The sequence below is a fragment of the Rhododendron vialii genome, chromosome 5a (assembly GCF_030253575.1).
Source record: "Rhododendron vialii isolate Sample 1 chromosome 5a, ASM3025357v1".
Lineage (NCBI taxonomy): Eukaryota > Viridiplantae > Streptophyta > Magnoliopsida > Ericales > Ericaceae > Rhododendron > Rhododendron vialii.
The window spans coordinates 32,233,760-32,257,611 of NC_080561.1; the positions used below are offsets into that span (position 1 = coordinate 32,233,760).

The following is a 23,852-nucleotide window of genomic DNA, read 5'->3' on the forward strand; positions in this document are numbered from 1 at the left end:
AGGGGGTAACACATACAATTACAATATTGCCCTTTCAAGAAATAAGTTAAGTACATACATTCTTTAGGGTTTCTAAAGAGGGGGGGGGGGGGGGGGGGGGGGGGGTGGGTATTTTTGACATTTCACCTATATCTTGAGGCTTGTTTGGGAAGATTGGGAATTAAGTTAAGTTTAAGAGATTGAACTGAATTAAAATTTTAATTTAAGTTTAAGCACAAAAGAACGCAGCATAATTGGACTTGTTATGGTAGTTTTTTTTTTCCAGAGCATCTGAAATAATGCATTTTGGTACTGAACTTTGATCCAAAGTGATTCCGCTGACCCATGTAAATGATTTGGTTCAATTGATCAGAATTGTCAATTGATTTCATTCCTCATAAATACAAAACAAATATAATTGATTCGATTTGAAATTATCTTGGCTTGCATATCTAATTTCAATCTGCAAAAGCAGACCTTTTGGGTCCATTTTGTCTTTTTATATTAATTTTTTTTCAATTTTGATCTATATTTTTATGTTTTTCCGATTCCACTCATTTAGACAAACGATATGATGCAAATGTTTCACCAAAATCTAATAAAAACTAAGAGAAAACAACAGTGCAAAACAACCGATGAAAAATTTGGCCAAATCGAGCAGTCTTTGTGTATGCGTGTTTGATCTCCTCTAATTACACTCTCAAATAGGTCAAACTACTCCATCACAACAACTGGGAAACCAACTCCAAGGACATTAATCTCTTCAACATAATTGGACTTAGATCCTCTCCACACCTCAGCTACTATTTGCGTGGTGCTAAGCTTCATGCAAGTTTAGGTCCGAAAGACTTTTTAATTCATCATGCTATTGCTCTAGGTTTATATACTACATTGATCTACGTACAAGGTGCTTCAGTGCATGCAGTTCCAAGTTAAATGCCATATAAAAAAGATTTCGGTCATAGTTTTCCGTGCAATGGCCCGTCCATGCAAGTTTTCATGGGGAGTACAAACAGTACCAAAAAGTATCTGAAAGCAGCTGCTTTAAAAAATATATATAAAAAACCTTTGAAAGCAACTTTGGCAAAAACAGCTTAAGAACAGTACAGATAATGATCATGTTTAACAAGGTGAGATAAAAGATGATTATAAGCATTTCTAATCAAGAAAAGCATTTCTAATCAAGAGCCATTTCAATTGTAGAAACCATATTTTTCACAACATGCCAAATTTTACTAGACAAAAATAACTTGGACAGTCATTTATTAGCACATCAACATACGTATTTGTGTACGGGATCAGAGTAACTTTAAAATTTAACAAAAAGATACTCTGGTTAGTTTAAAAATAGCTCCAACTTCTGAATACAATGGCTCATGCTACCGGCAATATACTAACAAGTACTCCCTCTGTCCTCAGAGTGGACTTACTAATGATTCTTCAAATCGCCACATGGGTAAGCAAATCCCATATAAAACTTTGCGTTCTCCCCTTGGAGACGCTCTTAGGTAGTGCGTGAATCACTCAAAAAAGATAATGACCAGTTTGACGCCTTTTCATTATGAGAAGCATCATATCGAAACTAATAAACCGGAGATCAAAACTGGGAAATATTAGGCTGCGTGGGAAAGGGCAAATTTACAGCATTAGTCATCTACAAAGGAGGGTTTGTAATCTACATTACATAAAGGGGATGAAGATTTATGACATAAACTCTAAGGATGAAGCGTAAATTCAACTCATTCAGCTTCAAGTTCAGCTCCAAACTTCTCCAATTGTTTAGCATCCTCTCCTAAATCCCGGACTTTAGCATGGTTCACAGATCCATCATCTTCGCTAGCATGTATCTGCCTGCCACCAAACCTAAATGGTACGTAGTTAAGACCAGAAAGAGAGAGTGGAGGATGGGGTGAAAAGAACAGTAAAACCCCTATAACAATACACAATAACCAAAAGAAACAATACAACATATGCAAACAAATATCAGAAGGCTGGTCCAGAAGTTACTTAGGAATTCCATCCAAGAAGGTCTTGAAATAGAAATTTTCGTATCCGAGTAGCTGCAGAATATTTAGCAAGACCACAGATGGTGGTATTTGGTTTTCCCTTTATTGCCTAGCTACTCTATTATTTCTTACATTTCCTAGATCTTGTGGAAACACAAGATCTCATTAAAACATCCCAGAGTGCGCCATAACCATCTTGGGGGAAAAAAAACTTCTATTGACGGCTAAGCACCAGGGTTAAGAAACTAGGGGAAACTAGCTGCAGCTTTTTTCAACAATGGAACATCATAAGCTGTCAGAAGCAGTGATCAAAGAATTTTCCAAGTTAGCTAAGCTGGTTCGGAACTAATATGGGCAAATACCATACAATAATATCACCAAAGTATAAAGGGGAATTTAGAGGCCAGCCCCAAAAAGTAGGTTCGGACTTAATTTAGTCCTGACAAAAATATTCCCTCTTTATTTCAGTCTTTTTTCTTGATTTTCATGCATTTTTACTATTTTGCCCATTCTTTTTAACTTTTTGTTTACATATCCATTTTTAGTAAAATTTATATTTTTAGAATCAACTCTTGACACATATTATTTCGGACAAAAATACCCTTGGCTATGTGAACAGGTTATGAGAACTGCCAATTCTCATAACCAGTTAACATAATATTTCGGACAAAAATATCCCTGCCAGTTCACATAGCCCGAGTTAACAAATTATTTTGGACAAAAATACCCCTGAACAATGGCTATGAGAACTATATTTTTAGAATCAATTCCTGAATAATATTATTTCGAACAAAAATATCATTGGCTATGTAAACTGGCTACAAGAACTATAAAGTCTCATAGTCAATTCTATGAGAACTGCTTAGTTCTCATAGATGACTGGTTATGTGAACTGAGTTATGAGAACTGGCTATGTGAACTGCCAATTCTCATAGTCAGTTCTATGAGAACTGCCAGTTTTCATAATCAATTCTATGTGAATTGGCTATGAGAAGTGACTGTTCTCATAGAGAACTAGCTTTGTGAATTGGTTATGAGAACTGGACTATGTGAATTGGCTATGTGAATTGAAAAATGCACATTTCACATAGTCTTACCACACACTAAAATACACGGTTCTCATAAAAAAAAAATATAGTTCTCATAGAAAATACACGGTTATAATAGATAGGTCTCATCAATACACAGTTTTCATAGAAAAATACACAGTTCTCATAGACAGTTCTCATGAACAACACATAGTTCTCATAAAAAAATACACAGTTCTCATAGAAAATATACACACGAACAAAAATTGAACAAAAACAAAAAGGTAATCAAAATCAAATATAGTTATAAATGTTCTCACCGCCATATCTTAATAAAATAATCATAGTAAAAAAGTAATAGTTCACATAGGAAATAAATTGATTTAGAATTGAATTTTTAACTGCTAAGTCTCATAGTCAGTTCTATGAGAACTGCTCATAGAGAACTGACTATGTGAACTGAATTATGAGAACTGGTTATGTGAACTGCTAATTCTCATAGTCAGTTCTATGAGAACTGCTAGTTTTCATAGTCAATTCTATGAGAATTGGCTATGAGAAGTGACTGTTCTCATAGAAAACTAGCTTTGTGAACTGGTTATGAGAACTGGACTATGTGGACTGAAAAATACATAATTCACATAGTCTTACCACGCACTAAAATACACAGTTCTCATAAAAAACATATAATTCTCATAGAAAATACACAGTTCTAATAGACAGTTCTCATGGACAATATACAGTTCTCATAGAAAAATATGCAGTTCTCATAGACATTTCTCTAAACAACACACAGTTCCCATAAAAAATAAACATTTCTCATAGAAAATACACACACGAACAAAAATTGAACAAAAACAAAAAATCAAAATCAAATGGCAGACCCCGTTTTCAAAAAAAAGTAATCAAAATCAAATGGGCATCAAGCAGTAAAAACCAGACTTTTTATATTTTTAGTAAAGATCTGACCCCGATGGAATCATCATCTACATGACTCTCTTCTAATTGGTTTCCTTGGAGAGAGAGAGAGAGAAATTGTTACTTGTTAGTTGATCTTCTAGATTAAACGCCTTCTTTTGTCCGGTTGATCATCAAGAACCAATTTGAAGAGATACCTTTTTTCTTAGCAATCAATCCAGTCATCGATACCTCTTCATTTGCTTCAAAGATTTCATATTCTATTTCAAGGAATGGCGGCGTGCAAGCGAGCAGTTCAAGGAATCGCCGCCTCCTTCCTGTGCACCTCCTGCATCAATGGTGTGGCCACCTCGCACGGCGGAGAGGCAGGGCCGTCGATGCCGATAAGGTGGTCCTCCATGGCAGCGGATCCAGCGGAGTTACCGAGAGGGCTTCCATGGCCGTCGTGTGTGCGGCTAGACATCTGGACGGAGAGACAGTAGACCGAGGTGGAGCTCGTCGTTGCCGGAGGATGGCCGGAGAGAGAGAGATGACAGAGGTGGTGATTCCGCATCTGCCTAATCTGAGTGGTAGCTGTAGTCGTCGTGGTCCGTGGGTTGTAAGAAAGAAGCACGAGCAGTGATTTTGGGGTAAAATAGTCCTCACGTAACATAACCAAGCCTATTAGGTTTGGGAAAATATTTCAAGGTTGGGTTCAAAACGAACCTAAAAAAGGGGACTGGCCTCTAATTTTCTAAAGTATAAAGACATAATACCCAGTATATTTTGGGGAAAATCCCTATACCTATCCAATCTGATACAACTAGTAGTCTCACTTGGTCAGGTCGTGTCAGATAACAGCAATCTTTGAACCAAGGGCACAAGGCCAACTTGCACATACACGCAAAATAAAAATACATACAACCTTTAAAATAATTGTTAGGATTAGAACACTTACCATCGCCCATTCATCAATTCTATGCAGTTTAGAGCATCTTTCCTATCCTTGAATTTTACCAAAACAACACCCTGAGGGTGATTCTCGCAGACCTGTGAACAAAATGAAATCAGAACATAACTGGTGCATATCAAGCAAGTAGAAGCTTCAATGCAGAATAAAAAGACATGTCCCGAAAGGAAAATTTGGACATCAATTAAACACAAGTTACACAATACAGTAAATCAATTTAATTGGACATTTCGAGCCAGGCACAACTGAGGGGCAAGTACTTAATGGAGAGAACAAATTAGTGAGCTCTGAATAGAAATAGCAGCAGGAAATTCTTTTAAACAATTTGAGAAAGTCAAAAGTAACAAGAGAAAAAGCAAAAAAAGAAGATATTCCTGGAAACATGAAATCATAAATACATGAAAAGGTTGTCACTGAAGTCTTGAGGAGAATGAAAATGTGATTGGGGGTCGCTATTCCAACATTCGGAACGGACAAGATGTCAAGAACACAAATAACTAACAAATATCTAAACCCACAGACTCCCCAAACCAAGTGGAATAAAATAAATAACTTTACAAATATTATAGATAAGATTCCCGAATTCATCAGAATTGAATGAGATTACCTCACGATCAAACATCGGATGGGGGTATTTGGTTCCTAGAAATGAGATTCCCATCCCCTTAAGACTACGGCATCCAAACATGTCTACTACGTCATCAACTTTTCTTCACGATGGAGAAAGTTGCCACCAGCAACCATCACCTTCCTTCAATCGTTCAACCTCAACCTCGAAGACTTCCTGGTTTTCTGGTAGTCTATTTATCACTTATCTTTCTAGAATGTGTATCCATATAGTAGGTCGCAACAAAAAAAGAAGACGACGTCAACATTCGATGCCATGATTAGAGATTTAGTCTCTTGTCCAAGTTTTGAAATGCAAATTGAGAGAAACGAGGCAAAGGGGTTGGGTTTCTACCGGGTATGTGGCCTGCATCATGATGGCATCACACACGGTTTTAGGCTCAGCATGTATTAAGAACATGAAGGCCTGTCTTCTCTTTCTACAAATCATTAAGAACATGGAGGCCTACCCTCTTTGGGCCCTGATTTGGGGCCTGGCGGTGTAGAGAGGTAGGGGTGTTTCAGCAAGGTGTGCCGTCACAACTTCAGCCCCACGTTCATCGAGTAGGTCTAGGGAAGGGCAATGAAGATAAAGATCAGTTTACGAATAGAAACCAAAGGGTGCGCCTTAGTTGAACCCAAAGGGGAAGAGACCAGAGACGTGGCATCAGAAGGGGAAGTTGGGAGGCTTTTGGGGCCGGTGGTGATGAACGATGAATGATGAGGTCTTAAAGGTTGATTGACATTTAAGGTCAGCATCGCCAGCATTGGATGGAGGAAGTGGTCAATGAAATGCTCCAAAAATTAGGACACAAACATTGGGACATGTACAGTAAAATACCGTATTACATATCTTGCTAAAAATTCGTTTGAGCAAAAAAATAAAAATAAAATCATATTCTATTTTTTCTACCAAATTAGGGGTTGAATTAGAGATCAAATAAAATATCAACAAAAAAAATGTTAGCATCATATGGATACAAAAGTACATCATTAAAGAAGTATTTGCAAACTAAGCATCAATGAAAATTGACCCTTACATAGCTTTTTAAACTTCCATTCTGACCTCATTAGTGTCCCGATGGGTCTGAATAAAAAGATGTCATGCAAAAACACACATACTTGACCTTCAGAATTTTGACAATGAGGTGCACACACCATCTCAAGCCTCAATAAATACACGAGCCGAGAATACATTTTGACCAAGTCACAGTAATGCAAGCAATGCAGCCTTTCTCCTCTCCAAATAAACTCAGAGTTTGGCTGAAAGCTTTGCTACAACCTATGAAGCATGGGTCCTTCTAAAACCATGGCGTACTTCCACATGCATACCAGGTACAGAAAACATGTAGAGAAATGTTTCCCTGTAGTTTTTGCCAACCCGAGAAGTACCCCAATACATAACCAATAAATGACCAATGACTATTGAAGTATGACGACATAAACATTTCAGATTGCAAAAGTCAAGCGTCAACACTAACTGATTTCTTTCAACTTCTATCTTTTCCACCTTAAGTTTACAGGGTTAAAAGCCTCTAACAGAACACATTGCGGTTTGTAGGTAAATCACATCAATTTCCTATATTTGATGGGATTGCCAAAATGTTCTCCCTTAGGTGACGACCTTTTTTTAAAATAATATCAGCAAAGGTTACTATAATAGCAAAATCTGATAGTTACCAGTATGCTAGTTATTTTAAACCCTCCATGTGGATGTTATCAATAAGATTGGAGGCTGGTTATGAGCATAGAGGTTGAGAAAAAAAAAAAGACTAGTCAAACATGTTCCTCTTAACAGTACAATACCTTTACTGATTCCACTGGTCCAAGCTTCAGAGATTCCTCTTGAACATCAGCCTCTAATTCAGAAGAAAGATTCTCATCGGCCTGTAAAAATGAGAAGAATGTCACCTCATAGAACGATAGTTTTATAGAGTTGTCAAAACGATCGGGTAATATTCCCTCCGCTCGAATAGCTAAGTCCACTATGAAAAGTCGTGCAATTTGGATTAGAAAATAAAATTCTTTCATCCATAATTCGCTGGATTTTTTGGTATCAATTTTCGGTGCTAAGAGAGATCTTTAATTTGGTACAAATAAATTTAAAAAATTATGCACAAAGTAGTTTATTTTTTTTATACGAACTTTGCATGAATTTTTGTAGTGGATTACAATTTAGGGACGGATGGAGTAATTAGAGAACTTCAAGATTCTATCCATTATGACGAGAATGGTAGCAATTACATAAGGCGATTCAAGTAAACCAAGTTTTGGGAACATATACAATTTTTCAAAGTTCTAATATATGGAAAATACAAATATTAAAAAAAGAAACAGAGAAGGGAGAAATAGCAATTTTTTTCCCAGTACAGTAGCAACTGCTCCATATTCAATCACCTTATCACCATATTCCAAAATAGCAAGATAAGTTAGCCCACTGTTCTAAAGCCAAAAGTCTTGACTAAAACAACTGTTTTTCCCACCCTTGTCCTTCCAAACAAGAAGATTTGGTTTAGATGGATCTTGGTATGGGCGGGTATGAGAATATGTTTCATTGGGGGAAAACCCATCCTCAATCCATCAATGAGTAGATTTGTTTCACAGGGCCCCGATACAAGTGGAGGGAGAATGTGTCCCACTATCCAAGTGTCAAATTGACCATAATTCAAATGCCCAACGAAACTCCTCTGGAAGTCTAGAGTTTGTCATACACAAAATGGAAATCTTGTCCACAAATTTATGCGTGGTTTGATACGTTACCTAACTACTTGGACGTAACAGTTGGGTTCCAACAAGATATATCGGACACATACCCATGTCAAGCGTTTGATACATCACACTGGCACTTCACAACTTTAGAAAAAGTAAAAATATACGTAGATCATGGAAATGTTATTAGAATCTGAGTTGTACCAAACTACAGAGCAAGCTAAGCTTCTATAGAGGATATAGAGCCTTAGCATAATCCTCTTTTTGGATCTTTTTTAATTGTCATTATTTGTTCTGCCTTTAGGAGAAATGGTTGGTTCTGCAAAATCATTACCCTCATTTCTGCAGGAGAGAACATATTACGAAGAACAACAGTAGCTGGAATCGACACCTTTGCATCATCACGACCACCTAAACATCAAAAGGTAAAGTGTCAGGTGATGAATTGCACATCACATAGTTAGTAGAAGATGAAGCTTAGAGAGGCGTAAATACCAGCAAACTAATTAATAGTAAAAGATGACAATTGCAAAATATAAGATCAACATAGGTAACTATGTGTTTATGTAGATTAAATAATAGAGCACACTATGATAGTATGATTTGAAAAACAACAAATAGATGAAACTTTGCAGAAAAGAGATCTCTAAAAATGTTGCTTTAGGTACTTAACTTTTTGAACTTCAACCAAGTGACTTTCTAATCTAGTCCAAAAATAGATTACATTTCTCCCGTGGCTTTCCCTAATTTGGGGTGTTCCACTTATATTCTCACCTTGATTTAATTCCTAGATTCACACCACATATGGATGAGTTACATTGCAGGTGCTTGTTATGGCTTGCTATTGGTTGAGGGCAAGACTACCTTGGGTGCTAAAAACCCTGACAGAGAGGGGGATTTTCGTTGTCAGAATTCATATACCAGAGGAGGGCTTGAAGCAGCCTTATGGAAAGAGGGCATACACTTCACAGGCTTCGGACAGCCATAGGCGGATGCAGCCTAGGGTAGCCGTAGAGAGAGTTTGGCAGAGGAGAGCACTCCACCAGAAGCTTGAAAGATGAACCATAGAGCCAAAGGACCATGCAGAGGAGAGGAAGCTATTTTAGGTGATTCAAGTAAAGTATTCAAACAAATGTGTTCAACAAAAGTGGTAGAACCAATGAGCAGTTTTGTTGGTAAATGGTGGTTCTAAATCCAAAAGCATATCACTTCCTCATCAGCTGGCCTCTACAACCCTGTGAATATCAGACCCCTGACAACCTTTTGGTGTCCTACTCATGCAAAGGAACTCTTTCTTGGTACTTGGAAAACTAATAACGATGTTTGTCACGCATATCACTGAGAAACAGGAACTTTACAGAAGGCATTGTAAAGCTTTCATCTCAACTATAAAGAGCCGCACGCGATCTACATTTGTGGTCTAGTATATCTCGCTTCTCCAACATCTTAGAGGAATGTTTCAGAAGATTAGAGGAATCAAGCTCCAAGTAGCAGTTAGTTCCACAAAGGCTAAAAAATAATAATATATAGCACTTTTGTTTCAGAAAATGCTTACATTTAAGTAAATAAAAACAAAGGAAACTGCTGCCAAAATTGAGCTGGCATGCAGTGTAACTATTAAGGTAAGAACTTACCCCAGCCCAGCATCTTATGTTCAACCTTCTGAAGTTTCTTCTTCTTTTTCTTGTCTGCTTGCTTAGCTATAAATCTCTCCCCTGGGGATGTGGAATGGTGACATATTAGTTCAATAAGACAATCCTATAAGCTCAATTTTCAGTAGAATAATTGATGCCCAAAAATGTCACCTTTCTGCTCAAATTTAGCTTGAGTTACTGACATGGGAATTTTGCCACCAGGCCGAAGAGGTGCACCGTCCAAAAGTTGGACAGCCAGAGCAACTGAGGGTTCCTAATACACACAAAGATATTATGAAAATACCATGAATAAGTATCTAACTGCATGACATGTCGCATGCAGCAGTCTGCGACAATCAAAACAATACCTTGAGATACGATACAAGGGCATCCCCCTTCTTTCTTCCTGTTTCTTTGTCAACATAGATCTTCACACGAGGCTTTTTGGTTTCAGGGTCCTAAAAGTTCGAAAAAGCAAGGTATTAGATTCATTATTTACTTGATAGTAGCAGGGAAATACCTACCAGCTACCGATACGCAACATGAACCATCAGTACAAATATAAGTTACAAGTGCAGAGTAAAAAGATGATCCTACATTGACATAATTATAGCCATCCTAGCCCCCCAAATGGCAGATCAAGCACAAGGTGATAGCCTTTCCAGAGAACAATCACATAACCAACCCAGCCAGAATTTGGTTGGAAGAGGATGTGTGAAAACTTAAGAAGAAGACCAAGGTCAGTATATAAACTTGAGAAGGATAAACACCCGTGAACCAACCAGCACAATTATCAAGATACGCAAGTGGAAACATGCATGCAGTCACCACCATCAACTTCGTATTAGTCCAGGGTCTCCAGACTCCAATTAAATAGACATCTAAACAACTCCTCGCATACAATAATGGACTTATGTTAATATTGAAAGGCAAGGATAACCGGGCTTCTTTTGCTAAAATCACTTTGGCACAAAACAATTTGAGTGTCATGTTAGCAATGCTGTAGACCTTAACTTTCAAACTTAAATAAGAAACTAAGGGATGTGCTTCTTTGACTTGGAATCAGAACTCTTATAAAGTGGAATTACAATAAAATCAATTTTTTTTTTGAAACAGAACAATAAAATCATTGAATTCTGTGGGGTTGGATTAAAGCACCTTGAATTGAACAAGAGCTTAGTATTTACATGGCTATGAAGCACAGATACTCCCATGAGTGGTATCGGGACTGCACCAATACTCATGGATACCTATCCTAGAAGTATCCACTCTAAAACAATTAATTTTTTAAACTTTTGAAGTATCGGATATACTTTTTGGATGCTCAAGGTCACATTTTTTCACTTTTATGAAATAAAGATCATGGCACTTCTTGCATAGTACGGAGTATGAGTAAAAAACCGATAGGAACATAGAAAAACATATTCTTGAACTACTTTACATACTTTTATAGTGGAAGGTGTAGTGAACTGGAAATAGTATCATCTTTTTGGACCGGTTTTTAATATCCTTCTAGTGTTGTGTTGTGCATGTGTTCCAAACTTCCAATAAAATTGGATTCCAACAAGTACCCAAGTAAACTTGTGTACAACAATTCTGCGCATGAAGAGTACAACGCTTTCTCATAATTGTGCGTCATGCACTGCTAAATAATTATAGAAATATCTTCTAGTCTAACATATCCTAAATGTACAGGGATTCTGGTTTTTTTTGGAACTTTCTTGTATCGCTTTACTCCTATCCTATCAATGATATCATATCTGTATCCTGTAATGGTATCTATTCTTCATACATACATGGTCATGTACTCGTGTCTCTTCACTTGGAATAGAAACCTTCGAACTAAGATTAATATGGGAAAAGACCTTGCACTAAACATGTTCTTGTTATTAAGGGTCATATCTCTTAGACCAAAATACAAAAACCCTTCAAAATGGACGTATTTCACGCGTCTTGCTAACATGTGTTGGTAAACAATAGATTGAATGATTGTATATTTGGGATGAATGTGCAGCCACTTTAGAGCCTCTTAACCAATGCTTAATAATTGCATAGGGGCAACTAGTTGGCCTTTCCATTTGTTAACGATGCAAATTCAAGTAATATGAAAAACAAGAACATTCAATTCTCATCACTTAGTAAGGTTACCGACAGAACCTTAGGTTGCTACTCCTACAAACACAATTATACCTGGTGTATCATCAAATGTTGTAATGAAAAAAAATCAGAAAAAACATCTCGTCCGTCAGTATGACGGAGGTGAACTCCATGACTCTGTGTGCCTCAAAAATATTTTCTACAGAGACTGTTTCTTCCCCCTATACTCTAAACACTGATTACTACTATATAGTAGATAGCGATGATCTAACAAACAACAGGACATCCGTTCATGGCTTGCTGACAATAAATTTATTAACATATTTGCTCAGCTGAGTTTGGTTGCTTGAACCATCAGTATAGCGCAAAAAAGATTTTCAGCCAAAATGAAAGATAAATACAAATTCAACAACAACAGACGATAGATTTCCTACCTCTTTTATTATCCCGCACTTGGAAAAGACTTCCACAACCTGCAATCAATTTTGCTATATAAGTGTTCCCCAATTTAAAGAAAATACAATTTGACAAATGCAAATACTCCAGCCAAGTCCTGCATAATAACCGCAATAAATGAAAGTCAAGAAACAAGAACTGAAGCCTACCTCGTCAAAAGAAACGTCATCAGGCAGTCCAGTAATATAAACATGTGTGTTTACTTTTAATTCAAACCAACTGTCGGGAGGTTTGTTAGCTTCCTGCAACAAAAAAAAGTGAAGTTCTAATATAAAAATATGAAACTACCGAAAGGCATATCATTTAGTAGGAATTCTGAATCCTAATGTGATAATCGAAGAAGCCAAAGGATTATTTTCTAAGTAGATCCGAACTCCATACTAATAGTAATACCATTGGGTATTGTAAGGGGCAGTGAAGTAAGGATGTATACCAGTGCATTGTGAATAATAAGTAAAGATGTATACAAGTGCATTGTGAATAATAATGATAAGTCAAAGGAACGGGAAAAAAGAACCTTCTTTTCAACAGGTTTATCAGGCAACTTTCTCTTGGTGTTCTGATTTGTTTCCAAAACTTCACTGGTATCATTAACCTCTTCTGTTACAGCGGCACCAACGGCCTCTACTGTTGGAAAGACTTCCTCTTCTTCTAGAAACGTCATCTCTTCTGCCCCATAGTGTTCACTATTTGTTATTGTGTTACCCTAAAAAAATATCAAATTAGTCCAGCTACCATCAAATCTCAATAGGATACCTGTGTGTGCATGATTAATGCAAAAGCACCGCTGCTGGAGAAAAGATGAGACATGAGAGATTCGCAAATATACTACGAAACTATGATAACATGCCAACAGTCATGCAAACATAGAGGTATCCATGTGCTTATGCTGGGATCAACATATTTACTTAAATATTTTTTATTTAGAGCTTGAGCAAGGAGTATAATGAATGGTACGAGTAACTAAAACGACATGTTTGAGATGGATGAGGGGTATTACAACCAAAACAATACATGAATCTGTTAAAGCATCCAACTACAAACCAATTGGCAAAGAGTGAAGAGGCTGCCCAGGCTCATATACTAGTTTTGGAGGAGATAATTAACCAATGTGGGACAAATCCCAACACTCCCCCGCACGTGCGACCCCCGACTCGCACGTGGAGAGGTAAACAAAGGATCCATAACACTTGGATCACAACAAACAACGGTGCACTTATGGCACAAATAAGGGGGAACAAATTCTCTAAAACCCTAGCTTTGATACCATGTTAAAGCATCCAACTCCAAACCAATTGGCAAATAGTGGAAAGGCTGCACAGGCTCATATACTAGTTTTGGAGGAGATAATTAACCAATGTGGGACAAATCCCAACAGAATCCACTGAAACATGCTAGATGCGTCACCAATTGAAGATAAAATGTGGAAAGCCGTTTGAGATGGTATAGACATGCGCATTGTAAGCCAAAGAGCCCGACATTAAGGATTGCTTTGATCCCTCTAGGGTTAGAGGAATGGAAATGACGACATGGGAAGACAAGAATGACATGATTAACTTGAGCATTACTGAGAGGTTATGACTAATCAAAAATGAAGAAAACTACTGAGAGGTTATTATGTCCAGCAGAATCAAGTGGAGTAAAAAGGCTTGTTGAAATGAGTTAAGCTGAGTTATAAGATTGAGAGTCACAAAACCAATTACACTTCGAATGAAAATTTAAGTAAGTTTTTCCCCGATTCCCGCTAATAAGTTCAATGCTTCCTGAGCTCAACGCGTAATCAAATCACAGAAACCAAATCCAGAAATGATATTTTCCCCATCTTTTTGAACTCTTGAGTGGGGTTTTGGGGGAGTTATATGTTTGCAAAATCATTTAAGCGGACTGGATACAGTTGTTCATTTGGCTTTGTATATGCTATGCACACAAGTTTGTGCCCCTTCTGACACTTTTCTAAGTAGTAATTCACTTATCAAATATGTCCGAGTGCGTACCTGAGGGACCCAAGCTCTCAGACCCCGATCCCACTTGTATGTCGTTCCATCATCATCGGTAAATTCCTCCTCGCCCTCCGGCGGCGTTGAAGGCCTGTCCTGATCGTCATTGCCAACAAGAGGCTTCATAAATTCTGCCTCAGCTTCTGCCTCTCTCACTTCCTTTTGCCATTTTTCAAACTCATCATCATCGTGGGGAGGCACTGCAATATACAACTCATCAAACCACAAATCAGGAAGTAGAAGTAGAAAAGGAAAAGGAAAATATTGTCACCCAAGTCAAGCAATCAGTACCCATATCATCATATATTTGACTCATCAACTCAGGAATTGAAGACAAAGCCTGCCAATCACTCCTTCCTTCAGACCACAGCAGCGTACTTTCAGTGAGGTACCCGTTCAGAAAGTGTTCTGTCCAGGTGCAGCAAAGAAGCTTAAGTAGATGGTTCAATCATAAGACCATTTGAACACAATACGGAGAGAACAATTATCCCAAAACTGTTCTATTCGGTACTGGAAGAACTGAAATTCAAGAAATGAGAAAATAAAAATCTACAAGCATCTGAGAATTAAAGGACAGGGAATTGAATAACCAGAAGAAAAAAAAAGAGCATCACGAATTAATAAGATCGAAAAACAGACATGATTATGGCCTATGGGGCATATGATTATCCAAAACAATTCAAGCCATTCTGATCTTCTGATCCAGATTAGCAACAAGAAGTAGGTAGATGGAATGGAAGGCTTACCACGCAATTCGGATAAAGCATAAGGGCCAATGTGTTCCTGAGCTTCACCAAGAATATACCACCCCATCTCAGTATTCATTTCGGTATTCCCACCACAGCTGTTTCCTGCACCGATGGAAAAAGAAGATTTTTGAGTTATCGCCTCCCAAACAAGAAATCTAAACATTTTAACTGAATGTAGTAGAAACAGACATATATGCATCCAATATCCTCCTTCGATCAAACCCTAACCTTCTAACTTCCAACTATTTGAAGGTAAATAACAGAAAAGATTAGTGCATCGTTGGGCCGGATTTGAAGTTATCAAAAATACCTAAACAGATATTCAAACAGACGCAGATGTAAGCACGCGATTTCGCATTGTACTCTCTCTCTCTCTCTCTACACACACACACATGTCTGGCAATGTGTTGCTTCACTCATGGAATTAGGGTGCCTCTCTAATCGTAGCTTCGCTCACCGATCAAAGGCAAACTTGGAATTAGGGTTTCTATTAAATCTCTCTCTAACATTGTCTGTAGCTTCAAACCACCGCCCAAAGGTGAATTCAGAATTAGGGTTCGTATTGAACCTCTCTCTAACTGTGTTTGCAGCTCTGCTCACAGACAAAAGGCAAATTGGGAGTTAGGGTTTCTAATGAATGATCTCTCTCTCTCTCTCTCTCCACACACACGTCGGGCAATGTGTTGCTTCACTCATGGAATTAGGGTGCCTCTCTAATCGTAGCTTCGCTCACCGATCAAAGGCGAACTTGGAATTAGGGTTTCAATTAAATCTCTCTCTAACATCGTTTGTAGCTTCAAACCACCGCCGAAAGGCGAATTCAGAATTAGGGTTCGTACCGAACCTCTCTCTAACTGTGTGTTTGCAGCTCCGCTCACGGACGGAAGGCAAATTCGGAATTAGGGTTTCTAACGAATGATGAATCTCTCTAAGAGTGTTCGCAGCTTCGCTCGCCTATGAAAAAGGGGTTCTTTAAAGTAGTAATGATTCTCTCTATTTCATTGTTGTGTGCAAACTATGATTACAGGTAATAGATAGATACATGCCATGCATAGGGGACATCGAAATCGCTCACCTGTTACACCAAGATGATCTTCTTCTAGGTTTTGGTATGAATTTGCTGATGCGTGCTGATGATTCTCTGGGTGGTCATCCGGCGCCGACATGCTGTGGGATGAAATTAATCACTTGTACTTCACTAATCACCGTTACAGTTTCAATATACTCCGGTCTCCTGCTACGTTTCTCGGAAAGAAATTTCGTCCCCACCCGCGGGCCAATGTCCGGACTTTGGCCCGGTTTGAGGCCTCTCCATTAAACTACAGTAGTCTCAAACTTGTAATTTTTAGTGGAAAAAAGGCCATAACTTCTAGTTGAGGCCTCTCCATTATCACCGTTACAATATCAATATACTCTCTTTTTTTACACGGAAGGGTAGGAGAGTAATTCTATTACGGCCAATGACGTGTTTTGATAATTAATATCCGCCAAGGATATTTTCGGTATTAACAAATATTCTTAGCTTGTCCTTGGCGGAAATTAATTATCAAAATACGTCCTGGGCCATCATTTTCCCATACTATTTTGCAAATATCGTCCACACCTGCGGGCCCAATGCCCATCCGGACCATTGGTCTTTAGCCCGGTTTGGGCCTCTCCATTAAAAACCAGGGGAAAATGACGGCTCAGGACGTATTTTGATAATTAATACCCGCTAATGATATTTTCTGCATTAATAAATGTTTTTAACTTGTTCTGGGTGGGTATTAATTATCATAACACGTCATTGGCCTTCATTTTCCCCAAAAGGCAAAAACCTGTCTATCCCTAGCCCATGGGTTGGGCTTCGGCTTATACTTTCTTGTTGAGGCCTGGCCTGCCAAATAAAAAAGCCTGCGACTTCGCAGGAATGGGTAGCCCAAGAACAGTAAGTTAGCTCATCAATTGGCATGCGTCGGCTTAATAATTTAGGCAGATTATTTTTCCTCCTTATTCAATTTTTTTTCGCATTTATTAACTTTTGTATTAATTTTTTGATTGAATTAATAACTCGTTTTAACAAGAGGAATCTAGACAATAAATGATTATTAACTAAATGAATTTTTTTTTTGAATGAAGACTGTTTGGGATCATTTTTGTTTTTAGTGAAACTCTTTAATACTTTGATCATAAGTTTTTTTTAGGTTCCTTTTGCTAAGACAAACCAATATTCTATTATAAATTGACGTAAAACTAACAAAGATGAAAACAATCTAAATACAAAAAAATACTGCAGGATTATTAAGCCAAAATGGCAAGTACTTTTCGTTGAGGATTAAGAGTTTTCAATACATTTGTCTGATATGGTTTGTTTGGCCTACTTGATAACTAAACTCAAAACCATACTCGATACTAAAATAAAAGGGTAATGATTTTTGCACTTCTTTTTTTTTACAACGCGAAATTATTTTACTACTAATCCAAGGAAAATGGGAAGGGCTTTGTGGGTTTCAAACCTTTACTTGGTGCAAGGAGCATATGGCTACTACCACTTGCGCGTCACTCCATTTGCAAACAACACAAGCACTAAAAAACAAATTTTATAGTACAATTATATGAAATTGAAATGTACAAATTATATTTCAAGATAAAAATATAGTTTGAGTAAATATATGATAATTTCCTTGATGTTTGTCTAATCCCATAGAGACAGAGAAACAGTCTCCGATAAATTTTGCCGGAGTTTCAAATAATTAAAATTTTTTCTATCTATCATTTTTCACTCATCATTTTCAAAAATCTCTCTCAATACAATACCCCCAAACGAACAAGGTCTTTTAATCTTTTATCTTCAGTTAATTTTTTGAATTTTCTTCCTTTTAGTTATCATTTTCCTCAGTGAGCTAAATAAAAAGGAGTGGACCGTCATTATTGCTTTTGCTTCCACATATAAAATGTGAAGTCAACTTCTCGAAGAGAGGAATCTACAAGGAAAGATCGAACAAGGAAATAACACCGTTATAAAGAAACTAGCCGTTGGACGTGACACTCGCTTCTCTTTAACCCTACCCCCAACGTTCGAATTTTCCACAAAGTCTAATATTACCGTTGCCCTTTTCTCTCTTATATACACCCCCTTCCTTCCACCCTCCTCCAATATCAAAAAACACCACAGCCATCAAAACAACTCTAGCCCAAATCTCTCAACCGCCAAGAAACACCGCCCTCGCCCCGCGGGATTCTCCTACCGACTCGCCGGGCTTTCCGAGTTCTCAACCGATTCTCCCTCCAAATGGGTCTCTCCATTGAAACCAGCGACCCGCACTACCACACCCACAAGATCTTCCTCTTCTGCAACTACATCCTCCTGGGCGCAGCCTCGAGCTGCATCTTCCTCACCCTCTCCCTCCGCCTCATCCCCTCCCTCTGCGGGTTCTTCCTCATCTTCCTCCACATCCTCACCATCGCCGGCGCCATCTCCGGCTGCGCTGCCGCCTCCTCCCGCGCCGGCAGCAAGTGGTACGGGACCCACATGGTCGCCACCGTCTTGACGGCGATATTCCAAGGCTCTGTCTCGGTCCTCATCTTCACGAGGACCAGTGATTTTCTTGGCAACTTGAAGTCCTATGTCCAGGAACAAGATGGTGCAGTGATACTGAAATTGGCAGGTAAATACATTACTACTCCTTCACCAAAATACTGTCTTTCAATCAAAGATCAATTTTTCGATCAAAGATCAATCTCTATTATGTGGATTTCTTTGTTATGTAGATTAATCAAAGATCAATTTTTGTAGGAGTAGTAGTATTTTCTTTGTTATGCAGATTCTTCAATCAAAAGATCAATTTGTTTAAAAAGATTTTATATCCCTTCACCTAAATAATGCTATTCCAGTATTCCTCCAATTATATTTATTATATGTTCGATTATGTACGAAAGCGCTTTAATTTTTTCATTAGAAAATTGCATGTTATTTTCGTAATGGATAGTTCTTTACCCGGATGGATGGAGTATTATTTGGTCAATATAGATTCGTCCATGAAAGATCAAGTTTTTTTTAGAGAGTCAATAAGTGCAGTTTCTTGTAAAACAGAAATCTCGATTGAAAATCTTGGGATTGATTTTTTGGCAGGTGGTTTGTGTGTGCTGATATTCTGCCTGGAGTGGGTGGTTCTGACTCTTGCATTCTTCCTCAAGTACTATGCGTATGTGGAAGGTGGTGATCTTTCCAAGAGGAGCGCAAAGGTGCAGCAGGTGGAGGAGGAGGACATGAAGAACTGGCCATGGCCCTTCCAAGTCTGAAAACTAGCTCAGTCTCAAAAGTATTCGGCCACCGCTGCGGCCTATGGTGTTTGTTTGTGACATCAATTCTTTCATTTTCTTGGCGTTTCTCTCATGTTCTTGGAGTTCATTGGGAGGAATTGGTTTGTTTTCTTTTCAGTTGTATGAACTGGCCTGGTTTTCTTTTCATGTGAGATATCAATTCTTTCATTTCCTTTGTATGAACTGGGCCTCCTCTTTGGGGTGTGATTAATTTGGTTCAGATTAATAGACAGGCAGTCATTACTCTGCCATAATATTATGGAGCTGATTTGTGCAATTGAATTGAATTGTGAGATTTGTTTATGTGCAAAAATTATGCAGAAAATATGAAATCTCGAGGAAGAACAGGAAAAGATTGGAAAATCAAAATCCTTTTTAAAAGCTTTGTGCAAAAACTTGTTGGAATCATATACTTTTAACACACTTAGGAAAGGTTACTCCCTAGATGTAAATCTGAATGTTATTCCCTAATAAACTGTTGGCACCATTTCATTTCGCACACTTGGGAAAGTTGTCATAAGTTTACTTTTAACAGTTGGCACCAATTGTGAAATTTCATTTGAAAAGAGTTGCCCCTTCATCGTTTAACTCGGATACTTAACAACTCTCTTCATCTATTATCGCGTTCAACTAAAATACAAAAGGCGCTTGATGCCTGGGGATCACGATGCGAGTATACAATAATACTAGCTCAATCACTAAAAACACGTTCGAAATGCTTTCTTTCCCGCATAAATCTTTAGACTCACTAAAAAGACAAGTAAAATAAAACACAAGTCGATAAACGGGGATACAAGCAAATGGGGGCTCTGGGGGCTCGGCCTATGGAGCCAACACTTTTCTCTACTGTTACCTTTAAGCTATGAGGCTAATTATATTCAGCTGGATTCTTCATGGGCACCTTAACTTGAATTGCCAGACCTACTTAACTTGAATTTCCTTGGGGCATTGTGGAAAATTAATTAGTCAGCAAGGCGAAAAGAGCTTCGGTTTGGTTGCAGAAAAGAGAGCAGCAGATTCTGGGCATGAATGTGGAGCAGATTCTCGAACATGATTCTTTCGTCCATGCTTGCTCTTTTCCATAGGGTATTCATAATTTTCCTCCATTTCTCTTTTAGGTTAGCTTCATCGAAGTTAAGTAGGTCACCGTCCATGAGATAATGTACATGGTCGGAATGTCTTCCGTCTTTGTGGCTTCATACAGCTCCCTCAGGCTTCTCCTTTTGGTCTTTCAGTTGAGCTTTCTGATGGTAATGATGAGTGTGTTAAATTAATGTCCTGAAAACCAATTGAACTTGTTTTTCTTTTGGTTAAGTTAGTTGTTCGGCACTTTTGTTTTCATTCATAGATATGTATTTATTGGGTAACAACTTTTATTATTCGCTACTACATGAGATGTGAACATAAAGTCTAACAGACAACATTGTAGAAAAATCATGTTATGGTTAATGAATCAATAGCAAGGAGTTATGATTTTTCGGTACCTTGTAAACCCCATGCCAAAACAGTTCTAGGTCATGAGTGTGATTGTGCATCACACTACAAAGGCCTACACTTATTATGCTTCTATATGAAATGTTTGACTCCGTCATTGAGGTAGTGACCTTAAGCAAATAAGTGGATATAATGTGATTGTCACATGTATTGAACGAGATCTAGATAGTGAACACCCTATATATAAACTACGGTTTATTTGTTGTCCTTAGACCTGAGAGGCTTGTATGATAGTAATTGCTTATTCGTATAACTTTGATATTGTCAATTGGTGATGCTGATGTAAAAGGCTATATAAGGACATGTTGAGTTGTATGGTGGCAATTATATTATATTAGTGCTCAACATGGAATCTGTCATTCTCTATTTAAGAGAAAGTATATTCGAGCAATTTTCACAATAACATTGGACCAAAATAAAACAGGTCGGTGACATTTTCTTTTAAAATGTTTATTTATTATTATAGAAGTATAATATACTAAAAGTTTTTCTAAAACTTTTGGGGTCCAATTAGAAAGTGAAAATTAAGATTTTCAAATACATGAATGAAATTATTCTACGGTTGTGATTCATGTGGAATATAGTATGATGGAAGGATATAAATAAATTCGCAGAAAAAGGTCTCACCGATAATTCTCTATAGTTAGAATGTAATTACAACATGTTGATGGACATGATTGTAATATGTGGATGTGATAAATATCTGTATAACAAATTGATCAGGAAGAGGGGAAAGTGGTTCCCTGAGAAAATGGTCAATGATAAGTCATGGGTTTTTCCCACAACTAACTGAATAAGAACCCTAAGGGATCCCACTACTCCAAAACTGACATTGCCTATAAATATGTGGTTAGGATATTCATAGTTGGCCATCAGAACTATTTGAATACTTGAGAGATAGTTATAATGGAGAGAGCAAGGTGAAATACCCAAGGAGGCAATACGCTTGAGTGGATTGCTAAGTGAGAGTTATTCGTTTGTAATCCGTGGTGTTATTCACAAAACGTTTCGTTCTATCCGTGAAGTCGTTCACAGAGTATTCATCCGTGGATTTATTCACGGAGTTTATCCGTTTCATCTGTGGAGTATTCGCTAAGAGGTGGGTATTTGTTCAAACAGAATCTGTAATCAAGTAGAGATCTAGAGGTATTTATCTTTTAATTACAAGAAGACAAAGACATAACTAGAAGAAACAAGATATTCTTGTTTTCTAGGTACTGATTGCATATTATATCTTCATGTAGAGTTCTAGTTCTTTAAATGGACTAATGATTTATATGTGATATAAATTAGCAATAACCCCTTTACAATTAGTAAGTGCTGAATAGGAAATTTTCTTATAAAAAATTCCTATGGCCCTCCATTGTCGATAAATAAAAATCTAATCAATTGGCCGGGATCTACTTGACACTAAAAAGATCAGTTATGATTTAATTGATTAGTTGTTTTAGTTATTCCATAAAAGGTTTATGCATAACTAGTGGGAGTGTCGACTAAAATGATGGCATAATCTTACATGTATATGCGATATTTGTGATCAATGGAAGCACTTGTACAAATCTGATATAGCAACCAAAAGGTGTTATATGAGTTGATTTGTAGGCCAAAAGAAAATTGGGAGTCATGGATAAACAGAATATAACATGAGATGTTTTCATGACATATAGTAACTATATGCCCTATTAACATGTATGCATCATATTTCAAAAGAAATTTTTGCGTATGCTACTTTGGGTTCCCTATTTGTCATTAAGATTGTTATGAATGTAATTGTTGCATTTGAGCATGGGTTACTTTATCATTCTAGTGACTGCTACCATTGTAGATAAAAATTCCAGTCCAATGGTTTTCACATATATGAATGAAAAATAAAAACTACATTAGATCCCTTTGCATTTTCAATATTTTTGTGTGCTAATTGATACATGATGTAGATTAAAAAATGACCAACTTCAATCCCTTGTCCAAAATTCTTGATGACAACCGTTTGGTGAGACCAAACTTGTTGGATTGGAAAAGGAACCTGATCATTGTTCTCATTAATGAAAAGGTTGCCTATGTCCTTAAATTCTGATCCATCAGAGCTTGTTGTAGACCATAATGATGAAGAGGCAACACAAGCCTTTGAAAAATGGCATGAGGCAGATCAAGTTGCCAAGTGTTATATATTGGCCTTAATGTCCAATATACTGCAAAAACAACACCAAAGCTTTCCTACTGCAAAAGATATGATAACTAATTTGCAAGAATTGTTTGGAGAACAGAGTCGCACTGCTCGCTATCTCACCATGAAGCATCTAATGGGTACAAAGATGGTGAAAGGAACTCCAGTTCGTGAACATGTTCTAAAAATGATTCTTATTCTAATGAGTTGGAAGCTTTGGGTTCACAAGTTGATCCTGAAATGAAGGTGGATTCAATCCTCGCTTCGTTATCGATGATTTTGATAGGTTCATCATGAGTTTCAATATGAATAGGATAATGGTACCATTATTCGAGCTGCTCAATATGTTGTAAAGAGCAGAGGATCTTTTTACTAAAAAAGGATCAGTTGAACCTAATGTGATGATGGGTGAAAAAACTTGTGCTTCAAGGTTCAAGTCTAATAAAGGCAAGAACAATGGGAAGCAAAATGGCTCTAAGTTCTAGACAGCTCTTGGTGTGAAAAAGGATATAGATAAGAATAAAGGAAAAGGCAAGGGTTCTTCTTTCTTGTTTCTACGTGATTGAGAGACTTTTAATCAAGCTCTGTTAGCTAAACAAGGCTGGAAACTAATTTCTGGTGCATCCTCTCTATTTAAACAAATCTTTAAAGGAAGGTATTTCCCCCATACATCATTCCGGCATGCCAATGCTAGTAGTACTGCTTCATGGGCTTGGAAGAGCATAATCTGGGCCCGGGAACTAACTGACAAGGGATGGAGATGG

General features: G+C 37.6%; 2 protein-coding genes across 3 annotated transcripts; one reads left to right on the forward strand and one right to left on the reverse strand.

Moving 5' to 3' along the window:
* Positions 1-1,516: 1,516 nt before the first annotated feature.
* On the reverse strand, positions 1,517-16,444 carry LOC131326705 (uncharacterized). 2 transcript variants are annotated; one of them, XM_058359560.1, is made up of 14 exons: positions 16,204-16,444; positions 15,126-15,230; positions 14,671-14,787; positions 14,377-14,579; positions 12,900-13,088; positions 12,532-12,624; positions 12,361-12,399; positions 10,198-10,287; positions 10,001-10,103; positions 9,830-9,910; positions 8,530-8,606; positions 7,293-7,373; positions 4,869-4,960; positions 1,517-1,842 (listed from the first exon to the last, which is right to left on the reverse strand). In XM_058359560.1, the coding sequence occupies exons 1-14, from the start codon at positions 16,292-16,294 to the stop codon at positions 1,719-1,721; spliced, it is 1,485 nt and encodes a 494-aa protein (XP_058215543.1). In that variant the 5' UTR covers positions 16,295-16,444; the 3' UTR covers positions 1,517-1,718. The 2 variants fall into 2 exon arrangements, with proteins under 2 accessions (XP_058215543.1, XP_058215544.1); XM_058359561.1 differs by lacking the exon at positions 16,204-16,444 and adding an exon at positions 15,318-15,335 and having other exon boundaries at positions 14,671-14,898.
* Positions 16,445-18,201: 1,757 nt separating this feature from the next.
* LOC131326600 (uncharacterized) lies at positions 18,202-19,693 on the forward strand. The gene is made up of 2 exons (XM_058359430.1): positions 18,202-18,775; positions 19,240-19,693. Exons 1-2 carry the CDS (start codon positions 18,400-18,402, stop codon positions 19,407-19,409), a joined length of 546 nt encoding a protein of 181 aa, XP_058215413.1. The 5' UTR covers positions 18,202-18,399; the 3' UTR covers positions 19,410-19,693.
* Positions 19,694-23,852: the final 4,159 nt, after the last annotated feature.

Bases quoted from the DNA above. Each gene is read 5' to 3' on its own strand.
- LOC131326705 (XM_058359560.1), bottom strand. From the start codon at position 16,294: ATGTCGGCGCCGGATGACCACCCAGAGAATCATCAGCACGCATCAGCA. The intron at 12,625-12,899 runs GTTCTTTTTTCC...TTTTTGTTGCAG, and splicing joins ATAAACCTGTTGAAAAGAAG to GAAGCTAACAAACCTCCCGA. The intron at 4,961-7,292 runs GTATTGTACTGT...TTTTGTTCACAG, and splicing joins GACCAGTGGAATCAGTAAAG to GTCTGCGAGAATCACCCTCA.
- LOC131326600 (XM_058359430.1), top strand. From the start codon at position 18,400: ATGGGTCTCTCCATTGAAACCAGCGACCCGCACTACCACACCCACAAG. The intron at 18,776-19,239 runs GTAAATACATTA...ATTTTTTGGCAG, and splicing joins AGTGATACTGAAATTGGCAG to GTGGTTTGTGTGTGCTGATA.